The sequence below is a fragment of the Equus przewalskii genome, chromosome 16 (genome assembly GCF_037783145.1).
Source record: "Equus przewalskii isolate Varuska chromosome 16, EquPr2, whole genome shotgun sequence".
In the NCBI taxonomy this organism is placed as follows: Eukaryota; Metazoa; Chordata; class Mammalia; order Perissodactyla; family Equidae; genus Equus; species Equus przewalskii.
In genome coordinates, this window is record NC_091846.1 from 13,512,459 (window position 1) to 13,534,939 (window position 22,481).

Genomic DNA, 22,481 nt, shown 5'->3' on the forward strand with positions numbered 1-22,481 from the left:
AACCCTGGGCTGCCGAAGCAGACCACGTGAACTTAACCACTCGGCCACGGGGCCGGCCCCTGTTTCAATATATTTTTAACAAGAAAAATAAAAAAAGAATTTGAAGCCATTAACAAGTGATGAAGACTTTGCAAAAAATACTTACAGATCAAAATTAAGAAAAGACAGAGAAAATCAATTATTCTACGCGCATATACATGAAAAAGAAGTTGTGCCTGTATTTTTCAAATGAATTTTTAAATTAAATTCGTTTCCAGAAATAAAAGGAATCCAAATAGGTAACGAAGAAGTAAAACTCTCGTTGTTTGCAGACGACATGATCTTATACATAGAAAACCCCAAAGAATCCACAGAAAAACTGTTAGAAATAATCAACAACTACAGCAAAGTAGCAGGGTATAAAATTAACGTGCATAAATCAGTAGCATTTCTATACACTAACAATAAACTAACAGAAAAAGAACTCAAGCACTCTATCCCATTCACAATCGCAACGAAAAGAATAAAATACCTTGGGATAAACTTAACCAAGGAAGTGAAGGATCTATACAATGAAAACTACAAGACTCTCTTGAAAGAAATAGACGATGACATAAAGAGATGGAAAGACATCCCTTGCACATGGATTGGAAGAATAAACAGTTAAAATGTCCATACTACCTAAAGCAATATACAGATTCAATGCTATCCCAATCAGAATCCCAAGAACCTTCTTCACAGAAATTGAACAAACAATCCTAAAATTCATATGGGGCAACAAAAGACCGCGAATTGCTAAAGCAATCCTGAGCAAGAAAAACAAAGCCGGCGGAATCACAATCCCCGATTTCAAAACATACTACAAAGCTACAGTGATCAAAACAGCATGGTACTGGTACAAAAACAGGTCCACAGATCAATGGAACAGAATTGAAAGCCCAGAGATAAAACCACACATCTATGGACAGCTAATCTTCGACAAAGGAGCAGAGGGCCTACAATGGAGAAAAGAAAGTCTCTTCAACAAATGGTGCTGGGAAAACTGGACAGCCACATGCAAAAGATTGAAAATTGACCATTCTTTTTCACCACACACCAAAATAAACTCAAAATGGATCAAAGACCTAAAGATTAGGCCTGAGACAATAAGTCTTTTGGAAGAGAATATAGGCAGTACACTCTTTGACATCAGTTTCAAAAGAATCTTTTCGGACACTGTAACTCCTCAGTTGAGGGAAACAATAGAAAGAATAAACAAATGGGACTTCATCAGACTAAAGAGCTTCTTCAAGGCAAGGGAAAACAGGATTGAAACAAAAAAACAGCTCACTAATTGGGAAAAAATATTTACAAGCCACTTATCCGACAAGGGGTTAATCTCCATAATATACAAAGAACTCACACTACTTAACAACAAAAAAACAAACAACCCGATCAAAAAATGGGCAGAGGACATGAACAGACATTTCTCAAAAGAAGATATGAATATGGCCAATAGACACATGAAAAGATGTTCATCATCGCTAATCATCAGGGAAATGCAAATCAAAACTACACTTAGATATCACCTTACCCCCGTTAGATTGGCAAAAACATCCAAAACCAAGAACGACAAATGTTGGAGAGGTTGTGGAGAAAGAGGAACCCTCATACACTGTTGGTGGGAATGCAAACTGGTACAGCCACTATGGAAAACAGTATGGAGATTTCTCAAAAAGTTAAAAATAGAAATACCCTATGACCCAGCCATCCCATTACTGGGTATCTATCCTAAGAACCTGATATCAGATATCTCAAGAGTCCGTTGCACCCCTATGTTCATTGCAGCATTATTTACAATAGCCAAGACGTGGAACCAGCCTACATGCCCAGAAACTAATGATTGGATAAAGAAGATGTGGTATATATACACAATGGAATACTACTCAGCCATAAAAAAAGACGAAATTGGCCCATTCACAACAATGTGGATGGACCTCGAGGGTATTATGTTAAGCGAAATAAGTCAGTCAGAGAAAGACGAACTCTATATGACTCCACTCATAGGTGGAAATTAGTATATTGAGAAGGAGATCTGATTGGTGGTTACCAGGGAAAAGGGGGGGTGGGGGGAGGGTACGGAGGGGGAAGTGGTGTACCCACAACATGACTAACAAAAATGTACAACTGAAATCTCACAAGGTTGTAATCTATCATAACATTAATAAAAAAAAAAAAAAAAAAAAAAAAATTTTTCCTATACCCATCATCTCTAACATGCCTGTCTGAGTACCTGTAAGATTTCAGAAGCTAATTAAAACAAAATATTTATGTTCAGAATATCCAACATTGTTGGAAACATGAAATATTTTTAAAGTATATACAGTCATGTATATATTTAGAATGTGTACTAATTTTATTACACTTGTTGTCTGCCAGAGCCGTGCTACCTAATATGGGAGCCACTAACCACGTGTGGTTTCCAGTGCTGTTGAGTACCTGAGATGTGGATAGAGCAAAGTTAGATAGTATAAAATCCACACTGAAGACTTTGTACAATAAAAAAATGTTAAATATCTCCATTTTTTTACATTTTGATTATATATTGAAATGAGAATATTTTAGGTACATTGGATTAAATGAAACATACTATTAGAATTAATGTATTTCTTTTTAGCTTTATAAATGTAACTACTAGAAGAGTTTAAATTATATATGAGGCTTCAGTACTTTCTTCCTCAGAGACAAATATCAGCTTTGGGGTTCTGGGAAACCTAACACCACAACGCTGGTAATTAATCAATGTAAACTGTGTAGTGGGTATTTCAATGAGATTAAAAAATCATTTTGTCTAACCCCAAAATATATATTTTACTTTAAATGACCTGATAAGAAATACAGAAAGAAATGTTCAAATTCTATTGTTCTCCTTGCTTTTTCCATTTTAATTTCATTGATTCCAAAGAGATTTTGTATGTGTGCAGAGCAAGATGTGGTGTTAGTTACAAGTTGGGAGGGAAATAGATGGCCAAAAGTAGCAGAATCAACAAGAAAATGATGTCCATGTGAGAGATAACTCCATTTGGGAGGAAATTTGACCAAAAATAACCTCTTTTAAGAGAAAAAATTTAGCACCTTCCATTATTTTTTTAGATGAAAACTTTTTCTAGTGCCTTTTCACCATCAGTCTAGGGTACTAGACCGGTATGGGAATAGACGGAAAAAAGGATTTCTACAGAAAAATGCTTACAGCTTCCTAAGATTCGTCATTGATATGCTCTTCATAGATAATCAAGATAACATGAATTCTAAAACATCACATTACAAAGTACTTTTTTTTTACTGTAACAGTTCTAAAATGCTGACAATTTCCTGACTATCCCATTTTACCTTAATGAACTATTTTATTCAATGAATCACTATTCTTGTAAATTCTTCTGCATAACAGAACAGAGTATGACAGCTAACAGCATGTACTTGCTGACAGTGCCCACTCGCCTCCAGCCCTGTTGCTCTGAATCATGTACTCACGAAGGAGATGTTTGACCCTGCAGAATGGCGGCTGTCCTCTGGACTTCCTTCTAAGGCCCACTTGAAAGTTTTCTCCTACTGTTCTTTTGATGTCAAGCCTTTCCAAGAATAAAAGTGCTGTGTCACTCACTCCATTGGTTCTTTGTCCCTAAACAGATGAAAAGTCCTTGTTTTCACTTCTAAGATGTCAGGGAATGAAAAGAGAGAAAAGTAATTTTGGTACCCAGAAGCAGAGATGCCTGTGTGATCATTTCCGAACAACACCCGTTGCTACCGAGGTCAATAGGAGGACAGGAAGTCTGATTCTTCTGTTTCTAATCCACAGGTGAAGAAATAACTCACTTATCAAAAAAAAAATCCATACTTTGGCTTTTTTTCTGATTTAGTGAGAGAACAAAGGCAAAAGAAGCTGGGTTAAATTTTCAGAACATGGTTTTGTTCATTAATAGAGATCATGATCATGAGAATAACAACCCTACCTCCTACCTCCAACTTAACCAACCTGCCGCAGGATCTCCCAGCTATGCCTAATGTACAATGGTGTGAGGGCTTTTAATATTTGGACCAATGGAGGTGAGAAGTAATATTCACAGGGCTTGTAGTACTTGGACTGGTGGAGGTGAGAATAGTTTGTGCAGGAGCCTTGGGGAAAAAGAAAATTGGAAAATACGAAAAAAAAAAAAGAGATAGAGGCCAAGATGGCATCTCTTCCCAGCCTGCCTGTGGAACTGGGTTGATCCTTTCTCAGAAAGGGATGGGAATGCCAGTTTGATGAGGAAACTTCCGAGACTCTGGGTACAAGCTTGAGAGTCTAAGAGACAGAATGTAGCTCCACCAGACACCAGAGGCATGACCAGGCTAAGATGTGGTGAAGCAAGCCAGGAGCAGGCTGGTGTGGTGGTGTTAGGTCCTTCATCAGTGGTAGCTGAGGAAGAGAGCCTACATATGAAAAGCACCACATTTACCTATGTCCTCTCTCTGTATCATGGTCTTGCCTTTAATTTCTTCCTCATTTTTCTGCCATCACAGTTTAACAATTACAATGTCAACATGACGCCTTTTTTTTAAAGCTGTTCATAGAAACACTTTTGGAGAATGTGATGGGTGGGAATCACTGCTTGTGTCACAATGTCTGTGCAGCAATGGCGAGCTATAGGATAAGGATGGATACCAGCAAGGAAGAGCTGTGCCCACTGCCCCAGCACAACAAAATTATCACAATGGGTGCCAGCTACAACCACTGTGATCAGGTGCCTCCCTCAGGTGGATTGGTGGAGTGGCCAGAGAGGGAGAATATTAGAGGTCTTGATCAAAGGCACAGTAAGACAAAGCTTAGAAGCCTTTGAGGCTGGCTAAGGTGAGCCAACATGTTCGTGTGGGCTCTTCGTTCATACTCAGGACCTGGAGATCCCTACATGCATTCAATTTGCACGCAACTTTTCTACTAGAAAATGAAGCAGGAGTAAACAGAGTGTGAAGTCAGAATCCTCAGTCCCAGGAGTGATGTTATTTCTTCATATTTGGAATAGGGACAGAGAAGAAAACTGGTTCCATATTTTAGATTGAAATTTTCCATTTGAATGTTTGTTTCAATATTTATCTCATATTACTTAGTAGATGTGTTCATGAACATAATAGTAAGTTTTTTTGAAAATTGAATTATATTTTAAATTCTCTAGGAAAGATCATATTGAATCTGTAATCACACTTGTCATCACCCACTAAAGGCATCTAATTTGTACAATTGTATTTTGACGTCCCATTTTCTTGAAATGAAGTATAATTTCTATTAAGTTCACCATATTTTTATCAGACACTTAGTATGTGCCATGCTTCGAGCTAGGTCCTAGGGGTTCAAGGATGAATAAAACATAATCTTTGTCCTCAAAGAGGTCAAAGATTTTCAGAGAAGATAGTTATGATACTTTGTGGAAAAAACCAACATTAAAGAGGAAGTGCTTAGCAGTGGTGGGGAGAAGTCTGGACAGCTTCATGACTTTAGAGCTGGATATTAAAGAGTGATTAAGAATATGCCAGGTAATTAAGAGAGGGAGGGATATTACAAACATAGGTAGAACATGTACGTGGCGGAAATTGGATGAAGGATACACAAGACCTCTTTATGTCATTTATGTAACTTCCTGTGACTCTATAATTACTTCAAAATTTAAAAACCAAAATTTTAATATGCTAATTCTTATATGTATAAATATGCACGGTGTTTAGAGAAAATGGAAAGTAATCCTGAATGAAGGTTTGGTTTGGGAGGATGTTGGACAGGAAGTCAGGAATCAGCTTATATTGGAGAAAAATAAAGCTGGCAGAAAGTGGAAGAGTCTTAGAACAGTGGAAATGGAGAGAAGGTAAAAGACTTAAAAGGTATATTTGAGATAAAAGCAAAAGTCTTTGGTGATTCTGCTAAAGAGAGGGAAGAGGTAAAGAGAATTTTAAGATTGGGTGGAAATTCATGCCATTAATCATTATAGAATAACCAAGGAAGTTTTTATAGTGAAAGATGATGAGTTTGATTTGGAACTACTGAAATTGAGTCTCAACACCCATGTGCAACATAGACTTGGAATTCAAGAACAAGGTCTTATAATATGTATTTCCTATATTGTTTGAGAATGTTCACTTCTGCTATAGAAGATAAGAAAACAAACAAGACGGACTGAACTCATAAGAAATGTTAAGCATAGTAAGTATAAATTATAAGAAATAGGCAAAACCCTTAGGATATGTTGTGTCCATAATAAGTAAGCAAATAATTTCCAAGAAATAGGTAGAATTCATGTGACATGTTAAGTATAGTGTGATAGTAATCTGTAAGACACGTCAACAATAGATCAATAAAATAAATAAAAAGCATGATGGAACGAACAAGAGTGTTGTTTACAGATAGAAAGGAATGAAATAACCAAATCATGCCACCTCTGGGATGACAACTATGTCACCCTCAAGTTCAGTCACCTATTGGTGACATCCAGTATGGTCTCATTCTGGCCCCATGTATGCTCTACCCAAGAAATGCACATAAGACCCATGCTATTTAGCAGGCTAATTGACAAGCTACAGCTGTGTCCAGAAGGTCTTGGCCCAGAGTGTCTCCAGTTGAACAAGTGTGTATCATTGGCCCAGGACCCTTTCTGTCTGTGAACCCTTACCTCAAACCTCACCTCTGGTCCTCATAATCACACCATTAGCCGAGAGTATTAGAGTGGCAGAGAGGGACAGAGAGAAAGAGAGAAAGGATATGTGAGCCTTGTGAACCCCAGGTCTCAAAAACTGTGGTCCTTCCATCTGCTTGTCCCCTAATCCAAGAATGTTAACTCACCCCATCTCTTTACTTTTACTTGTTGTTGCATGTTTTAATATACCATGTGATTCGAGCGTTGTCATTTGGTCTGTGAGCCTTTCTGCTCTGTGACTTCCAAGACAGTATGCTTCACAGTGGACTTGGAACACTCACGGTAGTTTCCCATATGCTAGGTCTGAACTAAAGGACTGTAATCATTGACGTGCCTAAGATAATCCAACTAGACGCCAATTGCCTTGGTTTAACACAGTTTTTTGGTATATGTAAGCTTTCAACAAATGTAAAACCCCATAAGACAAAATCAAGCCTCTGTCTTCAAAAAAGTCGACATTAACTCTTTTCATATCTGTTTCTGAAAGCTTAATGCAAGCCCTTTCAGGGCAAAAACCATGCACTGTTTATCTTTGCATCTCTACACCTAGCCTACTACCAGTAATAGGTCACACACTTAATGTGTTTTTGCTGACCTGAAGAATAAGCTACATTTTCATAATAAGTGCATTTTCATAATACAGATATTTACATACTGGTTTTTATATGTTGACCCTGACAAAGCTCATCTGCAGAACCAGTGAGAAATTTCATTAAAAATTGTGTGGATTAGATCATTTATACAGACAGAGACTGTCATGGGAGAATACTGAATTCCTCCAGGGCAGAACTGACAGAATGAAAATGACTTCAGTGACACAGTGGATCAAGACTCCTGGACCAGAGAACCTCAATTGGTTTTCAACAGATCATGACAAAGACTCTAAATCCTTTATTCATTATCAAAGTAAGTTGGCAAACAGAATTTGAGATGGTGGGAATGTGGAAAAGTAAACATATGCCATATAGATTGTTTTCTAAGGCATGATGGTGAGTGAGGCAAATGTCAGGTCAAGCATACTCCAACACATGAAAGAAAAAGGAAGAGAGCAAAAACAGTGAAAGTCTTTTTGTTTATTTATCTGGGGTGATTGTTAAATTGAAGACGTTAGGTGAATTACGGTTGGTTCATAAACAGAATATTTTGCAGCTGTTTAAAAGGAGATGAAAAACAACTTATGAACTGATATAGAAGAATCTACCAAATATATTGTAGCAAACAAATCAAGGTGACGAGCAATTTGTATAGCATGCTAGTATTTTGTGTTTGAAAAACTATGTAGACAAATACTTGTATATACACCAAATATTATGGAAGAATACATAACACATTGATTACAGTGGTTGACTCTAGAAAGGAGAACTGGGAATTGTGAGATGTGGTAGAAAGCAGATGTGTTGTTTTTGTGTATTTTTAAGCTTTTGTAATATTACGTGCATTACATTTTCAAAAAATAAAGATGGAGTAAAATGATTAAAAATAAAAAATTTTAAATTTAATGTCAGATTTTTTTCTAAAATGCTCATTCATCAAAAATATGTAAAGCTCAATACAGTAAACAAATATATTTCTACTAATATTTATATCTACAATATAAAGTGTTCACTGTGCAGAAGATTTTTCATTTAAGATTTTCTACAACTCCCAAAATCAGATTAAAGACTATAGTTTCTAATTATGTTATACATAAAGTTATATATTTAGAGCACTAAATTTCTTTCAAGTTAATGTCACAAGAAGCCTTTAACTCGCTAAGCCCTGTTCAACTCTAGAAGTTCCCGTTTAGCTGATTATACAAATTTTACAAATTAAAGAAAGCCTTTCTTCACCATAGGAGGTAGTACTCAGTAGATGGCTCCGTTAAGTCTCAAATTGCGAATTTGACTCTTCAAAAACAAGACAGAAAAGAAAATGAAAAATATGCACCTTGGTTATCTCATCTATAAAATGGGAATAATAAGAGTAACTAGCTTGATAATGTCTATGGAATCCACAGTAAATAGTAGTTATAACTAACATAGTTTAAAGGTCAAATGAAGATATGCTTCTGCTGTTGTTAGTCTAGTCCAGTCAATTCGGACTCCTAGTGACCCTGTGTACAGCAGAGTAGAACCCTGCCGCTTCTTTTTGAGCCATCCTCTCACCTGCTGGTACTGTATCAGGCAATGCTCCATTGCTCTTCATAGGGTTTTCATGGCCAATTTTCCCAGAAGTAGTCTATCTAGTCTGGAAACTCCACTGAAACCTGTCCACGATGGATGACCCTGACGGTATTTGCAATGCCTGTGGCATAGCTTTCAGCATCACAGAGACACGCAGCCACCACAGTATGACAACCAACAGATGGTGATGTAGTTCCCTGACAGGGAAATGAACCAGGGCCCTGGCAGTGAGAGTGCTGAATCTTAACCACTAGACCACCAGAAGATATGCTGGTTCTGTATAAACATTTATGTCCAGAAAACATAAGTTTATTGTCTTATTCAAGTAAAACTGTAAATGCCTAATGATGCTTGGTGATGGCTATTATCCTCCTATCACAGCTTAGCAAATATGTCTTCCAAATATCTATGATTGCCCATTTGAATTGGAAATGGCTCATCTCCCCGTGTACTCACAATTAACTGCTTCCAATGGCTTTGGTAAATAAAATAACCAAATTATTGTTCAAATTTCTTACATAGCTGTAAAACCAAATTTAAAATGGCTTTTTTAAATGGTTTGTTAAAAAAAAGAAAAAGAAGTGTACTGTGTATTTACCTTTGAGTGATGAAGAACTTGAATTAAAATCATAAAGATAATCAGAATCCACATTAGGAGGGGGGAATTAAATCTATCTTCTTAAGGACTGATATAAAGACTAATTTTCAAATAATTCGTCCTGATTTGGTTAAATTAACCAGGTAATCACCTGTAGTTCATTTTTTACTGCCTTTGTAAACACAGGCAGGACATCATTTATTTGGAGCTTTAGTCAAGAATCATGATGGTGTCTTAAACATTCTAAAGACATTCATATTTAAATGACTAGTCCTTGAGAATAAAGATAAACCAGACTAAATCACCTTCGGGTATACGTACTGTCAACCAGCAATTATCTCATCGATTTTTTAGTTATGCCTGTAACAGAAACTAATTACTTTGAAAATGAACAGCCATTGTCGTTTTATGAACACTCAGATGTATTATCCTACCCGGCAGGAAAAACAAATGGATCTAAGAGAGGGTTGAAGATGCACAATTGGACAAGAAGGGAAAGTGTAGGCCCAAACACAGTAGAGTCAGTCATCAGAGAACTGCCTGCAAACCCAAAAAAATCTCTGCCTGCAAACCCGAAAAGAAATCTCTGCCAGTGCCCTGATGTTTATCCTCAACCAGGCTCACCACCATGAAGGGAGGGGACTAGCGGCTGCTTGTAGATGCTGCTCTCTGCCTATCAATGACCTGCCCAGAAGTAAAGTGTGTGTGTGCGTGTGTGTATGGGTGAGACAGAGCAGAGGTAGTATGCCTGTGCATGTCTCTGTGTATCTGTTACATGCAAGGGGGTAGAGAAGAGGGGGGAGGATCAAAGAGACACTGAGAGTTGCCCAGGTGAAGGACCACGTTTGGCAAGAGATCTTTATTCCATGACTCAGATAGGGGAAGAATCGGGATGATTTTCAAACACAGTTATTTCTGAGACCCAGCTTATTTTCAGTCTGAGGAATTCCACAGCTGGAGCAAACAAACAGTGCAATCCAGTCAGTTAACAGTGAAATAACAGTGAAATAGTTGTGCACCACACAACCACAGGTCCGTCAACGAGGAACCACATATAGGACGGTGGTCCCGTAAGATTAGCACCTCACCTACTAATAAGTACCTTAGCACCTTATAGCCTAGCTGTGTAGTAGGCTATACCACCTAGGTTTGTGTAAGTGCACTCTATGAGGTGCACACAGTGATGAAATCGCCAAAGAATGCGTTTCTCAGAACATAACCCCATCGTCAAGCAACGTGTGACTGTGGTATGGCAAACACATGCTTTAAAAAAAGAAACAAAAACAAACACAGAAATCGTGTCAAGTCTCTTGGAGCCTGGAAAAGGAATAAGAGAACATGTACATTTGGAATGAGGAAAATCATACACAACCATTCTTGTTTTATCTAATCCCCCCCCCAAAAGGGTTATGTTTTAGTCCATATATTCACTTAATCACTCAGTTAATGTTTATCATGGGAGGTGTATATTTAACACAATAAAAGCATTTTCTAAGCTGGGGATAGAATACTAAACAAGCAGTTAGGGAACTGTATTCCTTTCTGGATGAAGATGCTTACCAAAGGCCGCAAGGCGGGGGAGAATGCAGGCCACCGTTTCCAGTGAGAGGGGGAGAGTGAAGTCACTGGCCGACAAAGTGTGGGAACTTCACCCATCTCTCTGAGCAGGTTGGGCACTCCTCCCTCCTGTGAGGAGAGAGTTTGAGTTTAAGTTTAAGCTACTTTCCTACTACACTCCTGAGAAGGTGGAAGTGTTGGTAGAAGTCCCTATTTTATAAAAGGAACATGAAGAGAAGAAGAAGAGTGTTTCCTCTCATGAGCCCTAAGTCTAATCAATCTGGCTTCCTCGTGACCCACACTGATCTCCCACAAACCTGAAGCCCGTTCCCTAAAACACACCAGGCACTTTCACACCTTGAGCTCTTCATTCATGCTGTTCCCATTGCCTGAATTCATTTTCCCCTTTCCCACCCATATCGTTTTCCCCAATTGTTGAAATCCTATTCATCTTTGAGGTCATCTAGAATATTCTTTCCTTTTAGAATCTTTCCCCAACTCTTCATCACCACAGACAAAACAAATTCCTGGCACCATCAGTTGCTTTGTGACCCTGAACAGTTAAGTCTCACTTTCCTCATCTATAATGCAGGAATAATACTGCTTAACTCCTCGGGGCAAGTGTCAGGATTAAAGCGTGCAGTAATACCTGGTTGGTAACTGATGTTTAGTAAATGTCGGTTTCCTTTCTCCACTCTGAGACTAAAACTAAGTTAATTTCCTGTCTCTTTGTTAAGTAATCTTGGAATCAAGTATATTTTCCTGTGCCTATGTTAAAAACTACCAAGGCAAACACAAATAACTTAATTATTTGCTCCAGGCAATATTTTTTCCTGGAAGATACAACTATGAGCCAACTAAAATAGTTTACATATCAAGACAAAGTTTACTCATCAAGACACATTTCAATACCCTCACCTCACTGTGCTTACCAATCCAAGACTATTACATCAAACTCTGCACGCTGGTAGTTTGAGTCTATGTAACAAACTTTAAGTTTGCTTAATCAACAGATCCTTCCAGAGAATTGACAGTTGTCACCTCTTTGCCTTAATTGTGATTCAATAGCACTTTGCTTAAACTTCTGTTATGGCATATAGCACTATGATATAACTATGTCATTGGTAATTGCCTGGTTATCTGCTTTCCTTTATAAAATGGTAAGCTTTAAGAAAGCAAGATCATGTCTTTTCATCTTTGAAATCCCAGTGCTCATCATCACAGTTTGCAATTGGTTGAGGTAGGAAAAAAAAAAAACCAACACAGATTTCCTTGAATGAATGAATGAATGGTCATCCTCGAGGTCACAAATCTACTTGTAATCTACTAACCTAGTGGGTTCACTCAGGGGCAATTCTGCTTCCCACGCGACACACAGCAATGTCTGCAAACCTTTTTCATTGTCATGACTTGGGCTAGGGGGGCAAGCACTACTGGCATCTGGTGGGTAGAGGCCAGGGATGCTGCCAAACCTCTTATAATGCACAGGACAACCCCACAACAAAGAATTAGCCAGCTCAAAATGTCAATAGTGCCAAGGTTGAAAACTACCACAGGAGATGTTGCAGCACCTTCTCCACCCTGGTCTGGGTCTCAGGAGGCTCATCTGGAAAGCATCACATTAGCCAAATCCCTGCCCTCTGGCTTCTGGTTGGATTCAGCCACTGGGAAGCACCAGCAAGGGATGAGAGCGCAGTAGGAAAACAGGGACCAGGTATTTACTCCTCCAGCTCCCTGCCTGCCAGGCCACAGTTGGCAGAGGCTGTTTCACCTTGGGTTCCTCTACTAAAGCCACAGCTCCTCTGCCCTACAGCTACTGCTCTCTCCAGGTTCTAACAACGGCTCTCTTCACCCTAAGTGCTCCTCCCGTTAGTAACCTTCACCATCCTTCGTTGGTTTCCCTAATCCTGCTTACACCCTGGTAATTAGCCCCTTCATTAAATATTTCTCAACAACTCTATTTGGGTATGCCATGTGTTTCGTGAGGAATCCTGACTGATACATCTACTAGGGGTAGACACCATGTAGAAAGATTGCTGAACATATCTCCATGGGGCTCCTACACTCTCATCACACAGAGTGGCAACTCTGCTTCTAACACCATAATAGAGTGTCAGGACTCCTTAGAAACGAATTCATGCCATGGAAAAAGTAGTTCTCATTTGTATCTGCTGGGACCCAACCTGGTCCAAGCCACTGAAACCAAAGGGTGAATTTTAAAACAGTTTCTGAGAAAAAAAAAATGCTTCACTCTGAGCCTCAGAAAAGTGGTTTCAGGGCAGTAAAGGCCATTATACTTTAGCAAAAACAACCACATCAAACTATAACACTTGTCCTGAGTGGTGAAAACCATTTTAGTCGCCTCTGTAGCATAATGGAATCATGAAGAGAAAAAACTGAGAAATAAAATGTTTTACCTCTTTACCTCAATTCAGAAATCACTGAAAATCGTAGCCATATTAGGAGAGAATCAACAGAATAAGCAAATTTTTCTCACTGGCAGAAAGAACCTGAGATTTACTCTGATTTTTAATTTAATTTAATATGTATTGCTTTACCTATTGAGGCCCTTCTGTATAACTCACATTCAGAAGAAAAGAAGGTATTTGAAACTGGGAAGAACAGCCTAACGTTTTTACTGGTACACGGAACTACGGGTCCAGGTCTAAATCTTTGCAGCGCTGTCGAGCCCGGCAAGAGGAGGGTTATGTAATGGGATAGGCAGGAGGGGGGCTGGAGGTCCTTATGCAGATGCAAGTTGATTAAAATTAGCTCTTCATGAAATTGCTTTCTTTTTTTTTTTCAAATGAAAAGTGATTCTAAGTGGGACACAGCTATAAAAGTAATAAGTCCTCATTTTTTAATCTACGCTAAAGGTTTTTTCCACGTGTGACCTTATTTAGTGCTTTCACCTAAGATTACAACATGCAAAGAACTTCTAAAATTGTTTTTCCTTTCACTTATTTTGGTTCTTGGGGAAAACTGCCAAGATTATCTGAGGGCAGAGTAACTGGCCTGGTGGAGAGAGAATTCAAATCCCAAGTTTAGGACTTACAAGAGCCACATAGCTTTGCACAAACTACTTAACTTTCTGAGCCACAGATTTACCTCTAAAGTTTAGCCCTAAAGTTGCTGAGGATTAGGTAAGAGCACACTTCTGGAGCACCTTTTACAGCGTCTGGCCCCATGCAGATGGCACTCACTAGTAGTTACTGTCACATCAGTGTCCAGGAGCAGCATTCCATTCGGTGGCAGTGCCGTTACTCAATTCAGCAAACTGGTTGCACACCTGCGATGTGCTGCAAAGAGTTTCTAATTGTGTAAGTACACAAATAAGTTGAGTCAATTGGATTTGAAAAGAGAGAGAAGAGGTTAGGGTCAAGCAGGAATTTTAATTAAAATTGAAACTCCCCTTGGATTGCTGGTTCAGGTCCATTACTACGAGAACACCGCAGAGGCTGCAACTTGGTGCTTCTGAAAAATTATGCTGAAAAGTGTAAAGGGTCTGTTTTAAGTCAACTTTGTTCCATCAATATTTCTAAGATAATATACTCTTCTGAGATATCTTCTCACATTATCAAGCTAATTGGTGCGCTACCCTACCAAGTTTGCCAGTTACCCCCCAGTGTCTTCTGTCATGTGCTCGATCTGTTTCTATTTAAGGCGTCTCTGTTCTGCTGACTCACCACCATCAGAAGCACACACCATCTATCGCTGACATTTCTCAGAGACGCACAAATGGGACTGAAGCACTGGCAATTAATATTCCACTCTTCTCTGCATGACATATACAATATCCTAAGTGGTACTTTACTTGTGTAGAAATGAAATTAAGTTACGGAAAAAGATGGAATTTTTTGAGACCAAAATCAATGACAGGTGCACTTTACTTCCAGACAGGCTGATACAGGAGAGGAAAAGACTAAGACGTAGTGTAGTTTAAGGTATATTTTTTTAAATCACCCCTTTTTTTCTCCTAAAAGAGCTAAGGCAGGAGGTGGAATAGCATCCATGCTAGTAAAGCATTTTAAAAAGTCCCTAAAATAAAATAATGATTATTTTATCATTTAAATGCTCTTATCATTGAAAGTTAACCAAATACAGTTTACGATTCAAAAATCATGTTGTTAATATAAGCCCCAAATCTACCAGTCACAATAAAGTCTAAACCTTACCAAACCTCTTCAGAACCATATAGTGGTTATTAGGTGCGGCTGTTGCATTGTATGTAACCACACGATGGTTACAAGGACTATCGTAAGTCCAAGGTTCTCAAATGGTGTCTGAGCCCACACTTGTCTGTGAAGAGTCCTTCTCCACATCCTTCTCTCCTAAGATTCCAGAACTTAGCAGGGATCTGGAACACATCTTGGCAGCCTCCCTCCTCACTTCCTTGAGACCTCTACTCAAGTTCAGCCACTTCCATGAGTGGTTTCTTGGTTGCCTTTCCTAAAAATGCTAACCCTCCCCACTCCCCATTCCTGCTTGATTCTTCTTAGCTCCTTCCATAACTTAACATACTATAATATATCTTCTAATATGTAAACACATCTTGCTTATAATCTACTTCCCCTACTAGAATGCAAGGACCATAGGAAATTTTTGTATGTTTTGCCCATTGCTGTGCCCCCAGGGCCTAGTGCAGTGCCTGGTACATAAATGTCAAATATTTTTGTTGAACAAATGAAAGAGACCTTCCCCTCCTGAATTTGTATAACAACAATTCCTTGCAAGTTCCCTGGGGCCAACTACAAGAGCATCTTGTATTAAGAAAATCAACAAAAACTTAGAAATAAGGGAAAAGGATGGCTGCTTGTTCTGATTCAATGTCATATTAAAGCATTGTCTGACAGAGCCATCCAGGCATTATTTCATTCTTTGGGAGAATGTATCTTTATTTGTCATACTATTTACTATTGATTAGGGTCCAAACTCTACAAAGTTAAGTGGTAACTATCAGATTTTTGTCTGGTAGAGATTAAATCATTTCTGTGCAGAAGAAAAAATAACCTCAAAGGTTATACTTTTATTGCACTGCCAGACACAAACTAGTTTTTTATCTAACCTAGCCACCGTTTTTCTTCATTGCCTTTAAATGCTCTGTACCTCAAAGGCGTTTGGAACCAGCTTTACCATTTTGCTGGTTCCCTCATCAATGAGTTAAATAAATGTTTAACATGGGCTTATTCTATATTAGTATGAGAGTCATATTTTAACATTTTAAAGATAATATTTTGATGGTTTTGGGGGTCATATCGCCAAGATGTCCACGAAGATGATGAAGATCAAGTAAGAAGCAGAAAATCAGATTTGTTAGTATTTTTGTTTGTTTGTCAGATTCCTCATGGGCTCAGATCAGTTTCAAAATGTGCCCACTGGAAAGCGGAACAACTGTTTGAGATCTGGGTCACTGAATTTTTGTGATTCTGGGTTCCCTTTTGACCTACGGCTGACATAGAACGAAGCATCAAGCTGTCCAGGTGTTTGTAACAGAGGAAACACTTTTCCTCTTGTTGCAGGAGTTTGAAATATCAACTACACCTGAAATGTGATAATAAAATAGATTATAAAGCTTTATAAAGGAGCTCTGATCTGATTGTGTTATAGGTACTAATAAGTCCTTAACTAAATCTAATATTACCAGAAATCCTAGAAAATAAACTAAGCTTCTAATACTTTAAATGTGCTATCGTCCATCCCCTAAATCCACAAACGAACCACTAACTAGCTCAGAAACTGCTAGCTCAGAAGCATTTTCATATAAAAACCCAAGTTCATGTAATCAAAGTGAATCCTTGGACATACTTGACTTGTTTGATCACTTTGGTTTAGAAGCAAATTTTTCTTCTCCCTGACTTTATCTATGTAGAGTATAATACAAGAAAACATGTCACAATAGATCTGAATTTGTTTTCTCATGAATAAACGATCTAATCTGAATCTCCCAAAACTCTTTTTTATTTTAAAGATTGACACCTGAGCTAATATCTGTTGCCAATCTTCTTTTTTTTTTCTTCTTACCCCCAAAGCCCCCAGTACATAGTGGTATACTCTAGTTGTGAGTGCCTTTGGTTGTGCTGTTTGGGACGCCACTTCAGCATGGTCTGATGAGGAGTGCCATGTCCACACCCAGGATCCAAATCAGCGAAACCCTGGGCTGCCGAAGCGGAGTACATGAACTTAAGTTATAATTCTGATAAAATTTTTATATCAACAGTTATTGCATTCTATGGTACATCAGCTTACACATAATTTTCAAGATCTTTAGTTAACATTAAGAATTTAGGATATTATTGAGTTAATGAATGAATAATCTTTGGATATCGGGATAATTTCTAATAAGATAGAATCCTGTAACATTGGTTAGCAAGCTTGGTTATATATATATACTATCGGTATATTGACATTTTGGACCAAATAATACTTTGTTACAGAGGGCTGTCCTGTGCACTGTAGAATATTTAGCAGCATCCCTGGCCTTTAGGCACTAGATGCCGTTAGCACTGCCCCTCCCCTCCAAGTCACATCAATCAGAAATGACTCCCGACATTAACAAATATCGCCTGGAGGAAAATTTGAGAACTACCGTGTCAATGAAAGTTTTCATTTTTGCCATTTTAACAATTTGATAAAATGATGCATGTGACTATTGGGAGTCATATTAGGTTTACTGTACTGACTTTCTAAAACGCTCCGATTTGGCGGATCTACTCCCCCATCCTCCACTCTGTTCTCTCTGTAAAGTAGCCACTTCAGCTAAAAACTAAACTTGAGACGGGTGATTAAGACTCTGGTAGGAACAAGAGTGGCAGAGAAATATTACTGTGGATAAAAGGTAATGGTGCATTTATTTAAAAAAAGGAGAAGATTTTGTCCTAAAATAAAGCAGTTTATTCCAGGATGTAAATGAAGATAACAAAGTTTCAAACTTGAATGGATATATAAAATTGTGGAAAGAATGCATAAAATGATGTTGTTACCTTGGTTTATAATATATACAAACAAGGAACCTAAAAATAAGCAATGACATGTTTTCAAAATTTGGCAAATTTGGCTGAGTTTTTGATGAAGTAATTTTATGTTTTAAAAAAAATAAGAATTCCATTAATCCTTTTGGTCAAATATTATGTTAATATAAAAGTAGAGTTTGGTCTTCTTTCCATTGAAATTGATCTTGGAGTATTTGGTCTGTTCTTAACAGAAGTAGGAAAGGTTATTTACCATCCATGTAATCTGCTCAGATAGCAGAGATTCCATATCTCACTAAAATAATTTTCTGTGCTTTGGCTGATTTAGTAATGTCATTGGTTGTTTTTTTTTAAATCCTCACTGAAATAGCTAAAGTCATAATGGATTCTTCTGCATTTATTTTAATATGTTCCATTGTCACTTTCATTAATAAATAGTTCAGCTAAAACTATTCATGTACTCCAGCATCTTTGATTCTCTCTTAATAAATGACCAAATTCCCTTTCTTTTGATTTTTGTCTTTTCAGGATCAAATTCTAAAATTGAGGGAAAAAAATAGAAGGTGTCTTTTGTACCTAAACTATCTTTGGGATTTTCCAGAGGGCTCCTAGGAAATCACAAAGATTTGTGATTTTTTGTTAACTTACGTATTAATTTCCTATTGTCACTATAACAAATCACCACAAACAGTGGCTTAAAGCAACACAACTGTATTTCCTTACAGTTCTGGAGGTCAGAAGTCCAAAATGAGCTTCAGTAGACTCACGATGTTGGCAGGGTTGTTTCCTTCTGGAGGCTCTGAGGGGAGAATCCATTTCCTTACCTTTTTCAGCTTCTAGTGGCCACCTATATTCCTTGGCTTGTGGCCCCTTCCTCCTTCTCCAAATCATTACTCCAATCTCTGCTTCCATCATCCTACCACATTCTCTTCTCTTATATCTTATAACCATTGTGATTATATTGGGCCTACTCAGATAATCCAGAATAATCTTCCATCTCAATATCCTTAATTTAATCATATCTACAAAGTGCCTTTTTTCATATAAGGTTACATATTCATAGATTCCAGGGATTAAGACATGAAGATCTTGGGTGGGCCCATTATTCAGCCTACCACACCTTATGAAAAAAGGAGTACCAGAAATAATGAAGTTTGCTGGTAAACTCTGTATTTCCTAAGTAGGTCCACATCATTGAAAAAGCTGCAAGGTAAAGTTGTTAAATAAAAGCAGCTCAGCCTTCTTTAGGTTCATGTTGTATGAGTAAAACACTATTAATAGAAATACATTTTATAGATTACACCCTTTTACAAGGCAGATTGAAAGACTCTGAAGCTGCGTCAACGCCTTTGCCATCCATAATAAGTTCTTATGCCCAGAAGAGACATAGGTCAAATCTTTACAAAAAACTTACATATATACCCCAACATAGGATTTTACTCTCTTTTATTTTGTTAAATGACTACTGAGATAAATTAGCCACGTTCATTCAGTCTTATTATCAACAGGTGATTTCTGCTTTTCCCTCTTCTTTGCCTAAAGACTTACGCAAAGATTCAAGATAAAAGTCTAACAAAAACAGTCTCAGAGCCTTGTGGAAAGAACTAAACCAGGTACTCTTTACTATTGATATTTCAAGACGTACACTCATGGTTACAGTCTTTGGAGTTTAACTCTCAACATAGTTTAGTCAACAATGATATTGTACTAGAGAACTGAATCAGGATATCCAGGATGTTTTTGAGTTCAGAAGCAGATGACTTTCAGGAAAATCATTCTGCTCATCAGAGATCCAGTAGAACAAGACTTAAGTGAAAGTAGAACCTGCTGAACTAATGAGGGAATTCCATGCAGCATTTTGGAGGGAATATCCTTGGAATTATTCTTAATGCTTTATTTTCTGATACATAAATAAGGAAGCCCTTTATCTTTTTAAAATCTCTCTCTACTTCTCAGGGCTGGCCCAGTGGCATAGTGGTTAAGTTCATGTGCTCTGCTTCCATGGCTCTGGGTTCACCAGTTTGGATCCAGGGCACGGAACTATGCACCATTTATCAAGACATGCTGTGGCAGGCACCCCACATATAAAATAGAGGAAGAGGGGCACAGATGCTAGCTCAGGGCCAATCGTCCTCAGCAAAAAGAGGAGGATTGGCAGCGGATGTTAGCTCAAGGCTAATCTTCCTCAAAAAAAAAAAATCTGTCTCTAATTCTTAAATTATGCTTTCATAAACTGAAATTTAAGATTCTTTAAGTGGTGTCTGGTTCTCATGATTCTAGATTTTATTATTCAGATCTTCAGAATTTAGGAACAAATATTTTAATCGAGTCTCTCCTTTTCATAGCAATGTAGTTACTTGCACAAAGTCAATACAAATCTATACTCCTTTGTACAAAAAAAAACTTAACAAATTTTTACAATCAGGCCATACCTAGGGTGTCATATTTGAGAATAAATTACATTTAATGAGATTTGACAAGCCCATCATTAAGGAATGATGGAATAAATGAAAAGCAATAAAACTAATAAGGAAAGCTAATATATGGAGGTATATGAGGAAGCCATTTTGGTTTAAAACTGATTCAGCCTGAACTTGTTTTTCCAGAATGGCCTGACATGGCCTGTCAAGCATGCATTGTACATTTAATTTCAACATTTACAGTGCCCCAAAGCCAAGAATGTTGCCTCTATAGATAGAGATGAATGCCTCCCTCCCGTATCAGCATTTTTTTAAAGATAAGCTTTCCTTCTCAGAAACCGGGGTCAGATTGACCTGCTGTAAGTGGCAAAACATCTTGTGACTGAGGAAAAAGAAAGAAAGTATCCCTGTTGTGTTTGATATATGTTACAAAACGGTATAGAACCATACTGCACACCTTGCTTCTCCAGACTGCTCTCTTCCCTGGCAGAGATGGAGAGTGCTCGGACCAGCTCATATAACTAACTCACCCCGTCTTTAGTCTACAGATTAATTAGCGGTTACTTGTGTCAACAGCAACAACGGTTGTACTGCACGTGTGGAGCTAATACCCACGAATCTTCCCCAGGACGTGATCTGCTACTCGTTCTATGGCTTTCAGGTTCCTAGACTTAGCAGCAGAAGAGAAGGCTGGGGAGCTTATCAGCTTGTGGGACTCTAAGATGGAAAGAATTCGACCTAATTTACAGGTACCGTAGGTCAAAGCTGTTAAGATTAATTTCTTAGGTTTGGTTTTCTAAAGTCAGAATACCAATAAGACTGTTTGTTTAATCTTTGGAATAACAGAGGTTATTGAAAATGCCGCCTGAGATTCCTTATGAAACTTCCAGACAGAAGTTAATTCTCTGGCCTTGTAATTGCTCAGCACCTATAAGTGTCGTTTTGCTAATCGTACACAGAAAGGCTCATATCTTTAAGACTTCCTCCTGAACCTACATAAATTCATCAGGCCAAAACACAAAGAGATGGCCTCTCTTTTTTGGTGATCAAAAATAATCCTTACAGACTATGGTCACACTTGAAAACACACTTCTGTTTTTTTAAGGTACGATCATAATGTCCATACAAACATAAAGTAAACATACTTAACATATTCGTTAATAAGAGAACTCACAACATATTCCAATAGTGTCAAAGGAAAATTAAAAGAACAATACATATGCAGACAAGAAGGATGCTGAAGTAGAGTTACAAATAGATGCAAATTGGCTTCTTTAGGGGGAGGTGGAGGGGAGAACAATTGTCTACCCACTAGACAGAATTTATTTGCATATTTAAGGATAGAGTCATTTGCATTGCTAGTTATCTACAACCAGCAGAGGTGTAAATAGCTCAAAGTCAATAAAAGGTAGAGATAACCCTGAAGGGTGCACTAAACAGGATACTCAATCATCATTTATTTATTTATTTATTTAGCCTATTTCTAAGTCTTTCACAATTTTTTCTGACACTTATGACAGCCCACTTGCCCCTTCCCCTCTCTCTTTTGTAGAGGCTTCTAAGCTCATCTTATGAAGTGTGGCTTTCTCCTTCCTTTCCCCTAAAAAGACTACCTAAATTCTAAGAAATCCCAGTAGGAGTGCTTCTTCCCAGTAATTCCTCCACAGCTGAGTATGCTTTCCCCTGGGATTGCTTCTGCAGCCTCACATACCCTTCCTCTGAGGTTCCAGTGAGCTGGCTCCTTGAAGACTCTGAGCCTCAAAAGGAAATATTGACATGAAGTAACAGCCTCTTAATCATGCCTGGAAGGCAGCTCATGTCTCCACTAATGGAAAGGAACGAAACTCAGTGTTATGCTAATAACTTAGCCCCACCAAGGAGCTGTCCAACTGAACAAGCACCCTAAGTATGGACTTGAAAGTGTCTGATCTGCAGGCTTGCAAGGAGGAAGGACCTGGTGCCCAGGAGCCTGGCCTTTTCTGCAGGCTCTCCCCAGAAGGAGAACCCTACGTCTCTGCCCTAACTGTGCCATAAGGCACTTCTTTTTGTTCTCTGTAAGCTATTTTAAAAGCTACCTTCTATTTCAGTGATGTTAGGCT

The 22,481-nt window shown here is 38.2% G+C and overlaps 1 protein-coding gene across 1 annotated transcript in view; it reads right to left on the reverse strand.

Moving 5' to 3' along the window:
* Window positions 1–22,481, reverse strand: part of LOC139076425 (uncharacterized) — a 536,857-nt gene that overhangs the window by 380,500 nt on the left and 133,876 nt on the right. The window contains exon 3 of the mRNA XM_070578757.1: window positions 10,998–11,123. Coding sequence (XP_070434858.1) covers window positions 10,998–11,123 — 126 coding nt within the window. The remainder of the gene's footprint in view (window positions 1–10,997; window positions 11,124–22,481) is intronic.